The following is a 13,332-nucleotide window of genomic DNA, read 5'->3' as shown; positions in this document are numbered from 1 at the left end:
ACCCACTAACTGCATAGATCCACAGTCACAAGGGTAGAATCTTCTTAAAGGATCATCTTGTTCCCACTCTATTTCACAATGGCATTTAAATATGAATGTGAGTTTGTGGAGGAGACAAGCTGTATTCAAACCATAGCATTATGAAATATCTGAAAGGAAACAAGGGTATCCACTAGTGGAAAAGGATATCGCAAGTTTTCTAGACTCATCATCTTAATTTTTCAATCATTAATTGTGTTATTTTAAAAAAGAGGCCACCCAGCTACCATTAAAATCCAAAAGTAATTGAGCTGGTTGGTTAGTTAGAATTTTAGTCAGGATTAATGGGGAAGTGGCTTATTACCAAAGACACAAGAGCATTTCCTGTAGTATTTGTGAAGTCTACAAAGTTCTGTACATGAGTGAGCAATGAATGACAGATGTGTTGACTACCGAGGCTCGACATCCGGTGGGCTCTGGAGAGAGGAGACTAGGTATCTTCCCACAGGTGTCTGAAGAACTGCTGATCTCCTGAGACTTGGGGACCTCAATGACATTTGAATCTTGAGAGCCAGACCTTTAAGATCAATGACCTACAGATGGACTTAGGTGTTCTGACTTTGCATTCTTTTTCCTGAGTCCAAATACCTGTGGGGGCTGGGCAGCTGCCTGTGCCAGCTCGACGTGCCAAGACTTTGTTTTGGCATGGTTTCTGAGTATTTCTGAATGCTGTTATCCTTTGCTGTTTCGCCCCCCCCCTCCCCGTGTCACTGGGTATTGTCAGTGCCCAGACATTCACTGAAGATGGGAAATGGAACCTTCTACTCAAGCCATTTCTTCATCCACTGACTTGTTTTTGCAGTTTTAGACATATTACAACCTGGCATACCACTGACTTCCTTGTGCTCCAAATCAAAGCTCATAGGAATTATTTGGCTTCTGGTAAAATTTCCCATTAATTAAGTTTGTTTCCTCTCTAAACTCATTTTAGTAGGATAGATTTGTTTTCAAAGTACATAGTCTTAGTTCCTTACCAGCAGAATACCTCTGGGGAATCTAGACCAATTCCTGATTTTCTTTTTTTTTTTCCCCATATCTCCCCATTCACAGTACAGACCAGGCACAGTGGCTCAGGCTGGGGTGTTCTTGGGGTGTTCTTGGGGTTAGGTTTACTTTGCCTCCTCTTTCTATACAGTCAGTATAAGAACACACAGCCTGCGGTAAGCAGTAAGAGGCTCAATTCCTGATTTTCCAGAGACATCCGGTTTCTGCATAAATGTCGAACACACCTTCAGGACTTTCATAGTAGTCTTCTGACCTGCCTGCCTCTATTCTCTCCCTTCTCCTACCCATTCTGACCAAACAACTCCTCCCAAATTTCCTGCCATGTTCCTTTCCTACTTAGTATATTTATGATTGTGCCACTGCTTTTAGGAGAAATAAAAACCAAACTTAAGCTGTAGTAATACTTTACCCACTTTATCTGACAGGCAAAAAAAGTAGAAAATTCATGGAAAGGATATATGCCTAAAGTCAAAGTGTCTCATAGGCTTTAATGGTGGAGCTATCACAATTGAACCTTGCTACCTTCCATTTGACTCCCTTAGCCCCTCTCTAGTGTGGCTGTCCTGGCATATGTTTTACATCTTTTCCCTAATATGCCATTATTTTTCAATTGTTTGCCTTCACACACAATCATTTTGTATTTAATCTGCCCCATTCCACTGCATTTACTATTCATAGACACTTATTTACACAACATGACTGAGCACTTATTCCTCTACTCCCCAGATCTCCCTCCCCCTTTTTTTCCCTTCTCCTTCCCTTACCCTCCACCCTGGGTTTTGGAGACAGTTGTATGTGACACCAGGCTAGCCTAAAACTTACCATGATTGCAAAAATGCACCACTTAGTAGTTTATGTAAGTTATTTAATCTTTATAGAGTCTGTTCTAATTTCCATTTTTACATATGGAAATTTAAGCTAAAGCAGTTGAAGTAACTTGTCCCAGAATTGAGTAAAAGCAAGTGGCAGGACCAGGATCCAACATAAGCATTCTATTTCCAGAACGTGTACTGTTGGCCTTAACAGCAAACTCTGCGCCTCTGAGAAACATCTTCTGTTTTCCAGATCCAAGGCTTCCTCTATAAAACTTCCCACAGTGATCAATAGATATCAGATGCATTGGATTTATCACAAGGTCATTTGTGCTTTCTCAATGCTATTCAACATATTATATGTGCTTAGAAAGTAATCTAGTAATGCATGATGTGATCATAAACATTTACAACTCAACTTTTTAAATTCTCTTCTAAAGGTAATTGGAAAGCAATGGGGGGGGGGGGGGGCGGCGGCGGTGACAAGGAAAACCGAGAAAGCATTGAGGGAGACTGATCTCATGAAAAGACCATCCCACAAATCAGAGGCTTGCTCCCTCTCTCCAGTAGCAACTGCCCATGCCTTTGACCTTGGAGGGGCTAGTTAACCTCTCGCACTTCCCCTGTCCTCATTTGTAAAATAGGCTTAATAAGATATATCTCATGGGGCTATAGCACACACTATTTGAAAACTTATTATAAATTGTAAAGCAATATTCAAAAATAGCTTTTTGTTAGTCCCAACAGAAACCAAGTATTAGTAAGTCGGCTCAATGTGAAAATAACATCGCTCAGTTGACAAAGGGTGGAGATTTCAGTATCCTGGTCAGAAAACGTTTTGTAAGGTTTATTTACACCAATTTATATATATACTTATCAACTAAAATTGGCCAGCATGCCGTTTGCTTTTTCTCTCTTTTTTGATATGTAATGTGATCCTAAGTTTCAAAACTACTAATTCAGCTGATTCCATATTTGCACCTTTTCAAATCATATAAGTTAGGCTTGTCAGTATGAGGGGCTAGATTGTCCAGCAGCTTGTATTCAAAGCATTTGCACCTTGCCGTGTTTCTCCATGCAGGATGGCTTTAATTTACGCAGTTGGCCCATTGTGAACAGAAAGTACTTGCTCTGTCTCAGAGCCCTGCTTCCACTCCTGCCGAGGTGTGCAGAGTGTCTTCGCAAGCAGGGATATGTGAAGTGACCATGTTGCCTTTCAAATTTGAGGGGTAAAGATTCAGAAGACACAATAAACTATGCAAACATGGCATGAAGATTGAGAGGAAGGGAATTAAGTATGAAAAGAATAATAGTTACCTCTAAAATAAATAAAAACTGCCACCTTCTGCAGCAGCTTAGGTGCGCTTTCAATAGATAATGAGGATTCTGCTCTTTTATGGAGCATAAAGATAGATCTGGAGATGCACAAAGGAAATTTTCAACTACTGTCTGGCCACCCAGACACCCAAGAGCTGGGATAATATAAGCATGCACCTCCATGCCTGCCTAGACTTAGTATTTCCCACATAAAACAATTAGCTAGGGTCTATTCTAATGGACAAGGAAAGAGTGAGAGGAGATGAAAATGAACAGTGGAACCATAAGGCATGGGATCCTCTGCTAGGTGGGGCGAGGTCTTGATTCTACACTTAACACCTAGAGGTTAAAACACTTTAGTTGAGGTATCTGACCTCTTTCAGTCCCAGTTTCTTCACCTATTAAAGAGAGGTATAATGTCAGAGAGATCTGAGGATAGGATATGATAACACCACTTGGGGTCTTAGTGAGCCCAGTACCTGGCATATAGTAAGTAATCCACAAATGTTGGGCTCTTTTGTTGTTTTGTCATCACATGAATTGAAGAAAGAGCAGCCCAGCAAGGTGTGTCAGTTGAAGTCTACAATGGGCCAGTGACTATCTTGGCTTGCTCTGACTGCTTCTGCTTTGCCAGGTGTCCTTTCTCACCAAATTGTTCTAGATTCTAAAAAAGTTATTGTTGAGACAACAAAGCTACATGTGGCTTGTGTTATAGAAAGCTTGTAGGAGATGACCTACTCCTACGACCACGTATATGAGTTGAGCTCTCTTTAGGACAAATAAGGTATTTATTTATTTATTTATTTATTCATTCATTCATTCATTTATTTATTTATGAGAGAGAATGAAGCAAAAGGGGAGCAAGAGAGAAAAAAAAGAATGGGCATATCAGGGTCTCCAGCCATTGAAAACAAATTCCAGATGCATGTGCCACCTTGTGCATCTGGCTTACGTGGGTTCTGGAGAGTCAAACCAAGGTCCTTTGGCTTTGCAGGCAAGTGCCTTAACCGCTAAGCCATCTCTCCAGCCCAAGAAATGAGGTTTTTAGGTATAGAACAAAGGGCTATATGTCTTGGATACCATTTTCCTGGCTAGTTCTCAATAAAGAATGTGGGCTGAATACCTGGAATGGGCTTGGTACATTCACACTATGAAATAATTATTTGATATACATAACTGGGCCCTCTACTTTATGAATGAAGGAAACCAAACTATAAATGCTTCAGATTGATTTAAATTCCCTGGTTCCACATCCATTGCTTATCTACTTATGCTGGAAATATTGCTGTAAACGTGTTAGACATTTTTTAAAACCTTTGAAAGAAGCTAGGCAAACATTTGAGGCATGTCAAGTGTCCAACTCGAGGTAAGTGGATTAAGTTATATCACAAAAGTATCTCTAAATTATTGAAGTTACAAAATATTTGTTTCTTATAAAAGTAGCTTTGTTCTATTAAAGTGTTACTGACTTAGGATCAAAAGTCTCTGTTTGAGTCACTACAGAACTTCTTACCTACGAGGCAGCACACCTGGTGTGGCCTGGGAATTTGCATTTCTAGCGGGTTTCTTGTTCATGTTGTCGTATTACTTTGAGGTCTGTGCCTAGAGAGCCATGGACAAAAAAAAAAAAAAAAAAAAAAAAAAAAAAAAATCTTCACTATGAATTCCTTTAGAAACAAGTTGAAAGATAGACCTAAACGGGAATTTCAAGACTTGGGATAAAAATCAAAATTTGTAGGTTGTTTTTAATAATTTACTATCTAACCACCCATAGCTGAATTTGAAGTCAAAAGTTTGCATATTGTCACTTTGGGTGTTGGGGGTGCTTTTGATTACAAAGGGAAGTAGAATGTAAATATGATCAAATGAGTATATGAATTTTCTGAGAGAATTTTTTTTTGTATTTATTTATTTATTGTTTATTGGTCTTTGTAGGTGGCGAATCTTCCAAAAGACTATATGATAGCCCTCAAATATGTCAACGGGATGGACGTTTTGGTATGTAATCTACACACTTCTGAGGGTCATTTTAGAAGTGGATAGAAGACATGGGCTCATTCACAATGAGGCAGGAAATTACCTGCCCTGTGGGACTTTACTGTCATGATTTGAAGAAGATATCCTTAAAGTTTGATGTATAAAGGTTTTTTAGAATCCTTCAAGCAACTGCTAAATTACAAGTGAGCATTTTAGCACACATCTTAGACCTCTCATCTCAAAGAACGTAGGACAATTTTTATTGTTAGCCATCGAATTCTCTCTTTTGCCCTAAACACCTCTAAAATGTTTGAATGTAAATTTATATACTTTTCTTTAACTTGAAAAGCTTTTCCCGTTCCTTCTTAAAAACACAAAATATTTGATTTCTCAACTTACTAGCCATGCAGTAGGTTAGTGAATGTTATAATAAAAGCAGGTAGTTATGATTATAAATGTAACTCTGTTATCAAAATTGAGAAATTTTACTTATTTCATTGATCAGTGTCAGTTTATATAATAAATAATAAATCAAATTTAGGATTAGTGTAATATATACATTATGTATATTAATACACAGTAATATGTGTATCCTTCATTGCTTATCAAACTATACTATTGTCTAATATTTGCTTCAATATGCCTCCTATCAATGAAGCAGTATAATATAACTCTTGTGTATGCTTCCTGCCTATCTCCACTGCTTACTAGCAACTGTTAGTGGAAGGTAGAATTTGTGCTTTCAGTAAGCTCTCGGGTGCTCCCTGTGCGCAGCCTCTGCGAGTCGTGTAAGAGATGCCAGTAACTCTGCGTGCCCTGCTACCTTTATTGCCGTGTTTGCATTCATGCCCAAGGCATCAAACTTTTTTTCCATATTTAAAATATAATATTCATACCATTATATTGTGTGTGTGTGTGTGTGTGTGTGTGTGTGTGTGTGTGATTTGCCACTTGCTTTTGCCATGTTTGGATATGGATTCATTTTTAGTTATCATGCTATTGGAGTAAACTTAAACCATTTGGTCTACGCTCTTTGCAACTCTCTCCTTTCCATACTTCTAGTATACCAACTTTGTGCAGTTTTGTTTTGTTTTTTAACTATCCTTTGTGGATCAGTCAAAATGATTACTAAGGGAAGCATATAGGTATGTTCTTTAAAATGCTTATCAAGGACTGTAAAAGATTTTTATTTCAATTTCATTTCTAGAGACTATCCAGGACTAAATTTCTTTTATTTTCATTTATTTATTTATTAGAGACAGGGGAGAGAGAATGGGCGTGCCAGGGCTTCTAGCCACTGCAAACAAACTCCAGATGCATGTGCCACCATGTGCATCTGGCTTACATGGTACCTGGAGAATTGAACCTGGATCCTTAGGCTTCACATGCAAATGCCTTAACTGCTAAGTCATCCCTTCAGCCCTAGATTTCTTTTAAGTAGTGAGCTAAATGTGTGAACTACCTACACTTTTTTAGAACTCCTTAGAACATGTGTCTTTATGTTGAACCAGCTATCCTCAAACAGATCAATGTCTGTCTTTTTGAGGTAGAAGAATTCTCCAGAAATAGGGATGTAAAGGTAGCCTGAAAGGTGATTAATCAATCATTTGATCACTAGGTCAGCAAGTATTTGGTTAAGAAAAGCTTACTGAACCTGCACTTAATAAATTTGAAAATGTTGGGATCAGTGATAGAGCCCTGGACTAGCACATATAAGGCCCTGGATTCTCATCCCTAGAAGTACACAATATGAGCAGCAACAACAAATATAAATCCTTTAATAAGACTGAAGAGATGATTCCGTGGTTAAGAGCACTTCCTGTGCAATCCTGAGGGCCTGGAGAGGCTTGAGAGTCTACTCTAGTTGGATCCTCAGGTTCCACAGAAACGGCTGAGTGTGGCCACAGAAGGTCTGTATCCTTCCAATCCCCCACAGTCCTGTGAGGGAGCAGAGAGCCAGAATCACCAAGGCTCTCAGTAAGAGGCTCTAGCTCAAGAAAAAATGAGTGGAAAGAGCCATGAAGTGAGACAAACTGTACTGCTCAGTGCATCTGCAGGCAAGGACATGAGGCCCTGCATGGGCACATACACATGAATAACCCCCCCACACACACACATACACACCCTTACACATACTCTTTAAGAGTAACTACAGGAAAAAATTATTTACATTTACAAGGAGAGAAAGAATGAATATGGATATGGATGCACCAGGGCCTCCTGCCACTGCAAAAATGAACTCCAGACCTTCATTCCACATTGTGTATCTGGCTACATGTGTGCACTGGAAAATCAAACCTGGGCCATCAGGCTTCATAGGCAAATACCTTTAACTGTTAAGCCATGTCTTCACCCCTTATCTGGCTTTTTTTAAAACGCTTTCCCATTTGTAAAATAATTTCATATATTTCCCCAAATGGCTAGGAAAAAAAACAAGCCCTGTGAGTTAGGTTAGCTATTATTTTTGCTTTATATATGACACATTGTGGTTTATAGTCCAGCTGTATTTTTACCCAGTTAGAAAGTGACAGGCTTTCAAAGAAATCTCCAGGTTATTGGCATCTGAACCCTGAGTTGCAGAAAGTTGGGATGGGAATGGTTGCAGGGCATAGGAAAGTGTTGGGGCGAAGCTTCTAGGTTATAAACTCCTGTAGGCTGCACAGCCTTTAGCAGGGTGACTGCTGGCCTGGCTCGGCGAAATTCTGCTGCTCTTTGCAAAGCAAGTGTTGAAGAGAGAATAACTAGATGGTTTGGGGCTAGTCTAATCAAAGATGCTGCTAAATCCCAGATTTCAATATGGGCTGTTGATAGCAAGAGCCAACCTTGTAAAAATAAAGCTGACTTCTTGCCACACATATTTTGTGCATGTTTCTGTAATTGAGAAAAGCCCACTATTATTTGGTCTTGGCATGCGGTCCTGGAAGTACCGAGAAACATTGTTCTTGGCCACCACAGTTGGCAAGAAAAACAAACCCGTGCGGAGGGCTTTGGGTAAAAATTGGGGTCTCACCCTTTGTTTCACCTTCATTTTAAAATGTTTCTTTTTGCCAAGACCAGAGGAGTTTCCCAGTGGAGAGGACTGTGGTTATTTGTCAGTGGCCAGAGTCCCAGCTGGCTTATCTTTTGTCTTTAAACAATGGAGGGTGGAGTGGGAATGGGTGCCAGCAAGATTCCCTAGGGCCAAAGCAGTAAGAGTATGCCTCTGGCACTGCGCAGAAGAAAGCTGTGCCTTAAGATATAGTTTATTTTTCACTTTTTCTGTAAAAATCAGCTAAGTACAGAGGGGATCTACTTTCCTTAGGGGCTTTCTTAGAAGATGACCTATCAGAGCCCCTGATTAGTCCTTAAATCCAAAGATAATCACCAATTCTAGTTTAAACTCTTCAAAACTGTAATGTTGTCAGATGGATATGATTTCCTTGAACTTATTTCTTTAAAAACTATTTTATTTGCAAGGGGAGAGAGAGAGAGAGAGAGAACATGCCAGGTCTTCTTGCCATCTGGCTTTATGTAGTTACGGGGGAATCAAACCTGGGCCAGTAGGTTTTACAAGCAAGCTCCTTTAACCACTGAGCCATCTCTCGAGACCTCCTTGGACTTAACCTTAGAAATACCTGAACATTTCTGAGTCTTTCATTTCCCTAATAGAGCTATTACAGAAAGAACAAGAATTGAGTTTGCTGGGGATTTCTGCACATCCACATTCACTCTAATGTCTATATTGTTCCATAAACCATGAGTTCTTGAGTAGAAAAACAAAAAGTCCTCGTAGTTTTAGATTAAATTATATATATAGTGTGACTTTTTATTTGGAAATACTTTTAGGTATACAGAAAAGTTGCCAGAATATTCAAAGAATTCCATGTACCTATTTTTCAACTCTCATGTACTGTGTTTGATTGATAGCTGTTTCTGTGTGTCTGTATATTTTGTTTTTTTAAATTTTTTTTAAATTACTTTTTGTTCATTTTTATTTATTTATTTGAGAGTGACAGGGGGGGGGGCAAAAATGGGTGCGCCAGGGCCTCCAGCCACTGCAAACAAACTCCAGATGCGTGTGCCCCCTTGTGCATCTGGCTAACGTGGGTCCTGGGGAATCGAGCCTTGAACCGGGTCCTCAGGCTTCACAGGCAAGCGCTTAACCGCTAAGCCATCTCTCCAGCCCTATTTTAGTTTTTTTTAAACCCCAAATAAGTTTTATACATCATGGCCTTTTTCTTCTAAGTACTATAGAGTGTGTTTCCTAAGTGAAGGCTCTTACCTACCAACAGGACATTTGCAACTCCAGTAAGGTAATTGTCGTGCTTTTCCCCGTTTCTATTATTCCTCAAGTATAATATGTAGCCCAGAATGATGATTCATATTGTAATATCATGCAAATAATGGCTCCTGAAAGTTGTCATACCCTATAAATATGCTACTTTATGTGATCAAAGGGACTTTGAAGATGCAATCAAGATTTTTTTAACTTTTGCTAATCATTTTAATAGATGTACATAGTATATTTTAAACTTAATCCCTTTCCATTACCATCTTTTATGCCCTCCTCTCCACACCTCTTCCATGGAACCTCTTTTGCTTTCCAACTAGTTCCTTTTCTATTTTGCAATTTAAATTTTTGAGATAGGAAGATTATTAGGGTCCATTCTAATTTACATGACTCTGCATACAGGGGAAGCAGGTGTATCAGAGCTCAACAGGTTTGAAATTGTTACTCCACTGGGACGCAGGCCAAGGAATACAGGTGGCTTATAAGAGCTAGAGAAGGTAGTGCAGAGTCCCTGTCAGCCTCCAGAAGAAACAGCCCCAGGCAGCACCTTAATTTTAGCTTTGTAAGACTTATTTTATGCCTCTGACCTCAAGAGCAGTAGAATAAAATTTGGTGTTTTTTAAAATTACTAAATTTGTGATAATTTGTTCATAGTTGTAGTAGGAAACTGACAGATCATATATCTTTAGTCTCTTTTAAGAATTCCTCAGGTTTTGATGGAGCTAGGGAGATGATGCAGTGGTTTAAGGCACTTGCTCTGAAAGGTTGTGGACGTGTTTTTAATTCCCATGTGCCTGGGTCAGTGTCAGTGGGAGGCAGAGTGAGGAGCACACCCAAGGTAGGTCAGCTCCTCTGGCCTCCCCTTAACACACTAAGACATTCTATCTCAGCAAAGGTAGAAGGAGAGAACCATTTTCCAAGGATGTTCTCTGACCTCCACATGCACACCATGGCACCTTCACACAATTGAGAAAACACCCACAAAGAGGGAACAAGAGCTCCTCAGACTTTTTTTTTTTTTTTTTGTCTTTATAGCACTGAAGTTTTTGAATGAGTCAGCTCTCCCTTTGGAAAAGCATTTCTCTTTCACACATTTGACTCATAGTTCTTTTTTGATTTTTTTTTTTAAGAGAGTGAGGAAGAGACAGAAAGAGAGAGAGAGAGAGAGAGAGAGAGAGAGAATGGGCATACCAGGGCCTCCTGCCACTGCAGATGATCTCCAGACACATGCACCATCTTGTGCATCTGTCTTATGTGGCTACTGAGGAATTGAACCTGGATCCTTAGGCTTTGCAGGCAAGTGCCTTAACCACTAAGTAATCTCGCCAGCCCCATTTTTTAAGAGGGATATAGGTAGAAAGAGAGAGAGAGAGAGAGAGAGAGAGAGAGAGAGTCAGGGTCTCCACTGCAAATGAACTCCAGATGCATGCACCACCTTGTGAATATAGCTTCTGTGGATACTGGGGTATCACCTTGGGTCCTTAGGCTTCATAGGCAAGTGCCTTAACTGCTAAGCCATCTCTCCAGCCCTGATTGATGGTTCCTAATGCTTCTATGGTGCTTATGCATTCCAAGCCAGGTTGCCAAATATGTGATTATGCATGTGCAGGTTGTCACAAGTAGCACACAAAGAATCTGTCATTTCTTACAAAGCCATTTATTTCTATCATCTATGAACTATTTCTGTGTGTTTACTCATTGGCATCTTGGGAAGACCATTAAAATCCATTTAAACATCTTGCTCCTCATCAAAGTTGCCCCAGTGGGCTTAGTATATCTATTGACCATTCTTATTTGAACTTATGTCTCTTGTTACATCTTGTTCAGTTTTTTTTTTTAAATTTAATTTTATTTTTGGAGTTTTCAAGGTAAGGTCTCACTGTAGCCCAGGCTGATCTGGAATTCACTATGTAGTCTCAGGGTAACTTCAAACTCATGATGATCCCCCTGCCTCTGCCTCCCAAGTGCTGGGATTAAAGGTATGCACCACCAAGCCTGTCTAATTTTAATTTTTTATTGTTTGTTTGGGGTGCTTAGGATCAAAAGCAAGATTTTCCTTATGCTAAGCACACTGAGCCATACCCTATCCCCTAAGGTAGTTTTTTTTTTTTTTTTTTTTAAGACACAGCTAACAGGGAAGTGATTGGGGACAACGAAAATCACAGGGACAACGAACCTCCGATGTCATTTTTCTGCTTCATGTCTCCACAGACCCACATAGGTTCACTTTTGGGATATTCCTGCCTTCTTTTGCCTGGCCCTCATGTCTGTGTCTTCTTCTTTCCCCTCTCACCATTCCAGAATTTATTATTTGACATTTTGATTACTTTTGAGTTGACTGACTTCAAAATAAGTAACATTTGCAGATTTCTTCCTCTGTTGCATGCTGAATGACTTCCCATTACTTCTCAGAAACAGGAAGAGGAGCTCCCGCCATAACGCCTACAAGAGCCTCACAATCTGGCACCTTTTCAGTCCACAGGTTCCTGCAGTCACCATTCCTTCCTGCATGGCTGTCCCTCTACCTGGATTTGATTGTCACCACTGTCCAGGTGCCACTGGACTCCTTCAGATGTTAATTTTCCTCACCTCTTTGATAAAATTAAATCCTCCTATTAGGAACTCATTATAGAGCACCTGCAGAGCTTCAGTTTCCTATTTACATGGACCTGTAAATTTTTAAAGGATGAGAACTACGCATACATGTTTTTCCCTTTGCTCTTATATCTTCAGTGCCTAATGGCTATTACACCTTTAATAAATGTTTGCTGAATGAATGCAAAGAAATGGAGGAAAAGGAATGTTTCCTACGTGATCACTTGTACTTTCCTTCCTTGGTGTCCTCGAGCTGATTTTGGTGCTATGAGTGCCCAGAACTTACCACACAGCTGCATCTCGACAGTCCTGTTATCTTCTTTTAAATAAGTGCATATTTCATGCAAGATCTTGCCTGTAAGAGTTATGTTGTACAATTTTGAGGAGTGCTGGTTTCCTCAAACCTTCTATTTTGCTACATTTATTGAGTCATTTCTATATTCAAGAACCATCCCATTGTTCCCATTTACTGAAGCCAAAAGCCAAAATTCTTCAGCCTGATGTTTACAAGACACTTCATAATCTTTCTTTACCCTAACCACCTAATCATGCCAATACTTGTTATTCCCCTACACAAACTTGCCACCCAGCCAGGTGCGTCACTGCCTGCTAAGTTCACATGCTTATTCTCAGTGCCAGCACTGTGTGGACTGCTGTTTCCTTCTCCTGTCCTTCAGTCCAAATTCTGTCCAAAGAGTCATCATCATCGCCTCCAGGATCAGTTTAAGATCCTGCTTTCTCACAAGGTCATTCTATATACTTCCAGACCATACTTTTTCTACCCTGTGTTACATGTGGCCAAGGAAAGTTAGCACCATACATATTCTGAACCAGGCATCCTTTTTATTTTATCCTAATTATGGGAAGAACGGGCATGAACTCTCCACTCCTTTGCATTTCCTTACCTTTCCCCAGGCAATCAAATGTATATAGTAGTTCCACACACACAAATGCTTACCAGCAAGCACTTAACAGTTGGTGAAAATGTCAGATTTCTAAGCCTTAAAGAAGCTCATCCTGTTAATTTAAATTTCTGTGGTTCTTCTTAACAGTAGTGCACCCAAGCTTAAGTAAGAAGTAGAAGACAGGAAGAAAAGAAGAAGGCGGATTCATTATTGCAAGAAGGTTAAAGAACAACACACCAGCAAACAGCTGGGTGTGCACAGGCCTCGTGGGAAGGCAGGAACTAGTGTTCTCCCTTCCTTAATTCTACATCTTTGCAGTGTTTCTATATATGCAGATTGCTCCCTTGCTCAGCTGTTCCAGAGCTGCCAAGTGTATGAAGTATAGCTTTAGCCCTGCTCAGAGATGAATGAC

General features: G+C 39.9%; 1 protein-coding gene and 1 pseudogene across 2 annotated transcripts in view; one reads left to right on the top strand and one right to left on the bottom strand.

The window, feature by feature from the left end:
• Kitlg (KIT ligand) overlaps positions 1–13,332 on the top strand; it is a 93,631-nt gene that overhangs the window by 49,639 nt on the left and 30,660 nt on the right. For both annotated transcript variants that reach the window (XM_045152889.1, XM_004650161.2), the window contains exon 3: positions 5,109–5,171. In XM_045152889.1, the coding sequence (XP_045008824.1) occupies positions 5,109–5,171 (63 nt within the window). The remainder of the gene's footprint in view (positions 1–5,108; positions 5,172–13,332) is intronic.
• LOC123461947 lies at positions 1,070–1,216 on the bottom strand (annotated as a pseudogene).

This window comes from Jaculus jaculus, chromosome 6 (genome assembly GCF_020740685.1).
Source record: "Jaculus jaculus isolate mJacJac1 chromosome 6, mJacJac1.mat.Y.cur, whole genome shotgun sequence".
NCBI classification, from domain to species: domain Eukaryota; kingdom Metazoa; phylum Chordata; class Mammalia; order Rodentia; family Dipodidae; genus Jaculus; species Jaculus jaculus.
The sequence above is the reverse complement of the archived record's forward strand: the minus strand, read 5'-3'. Positions and strand labels throughout refer to the sequence as shown.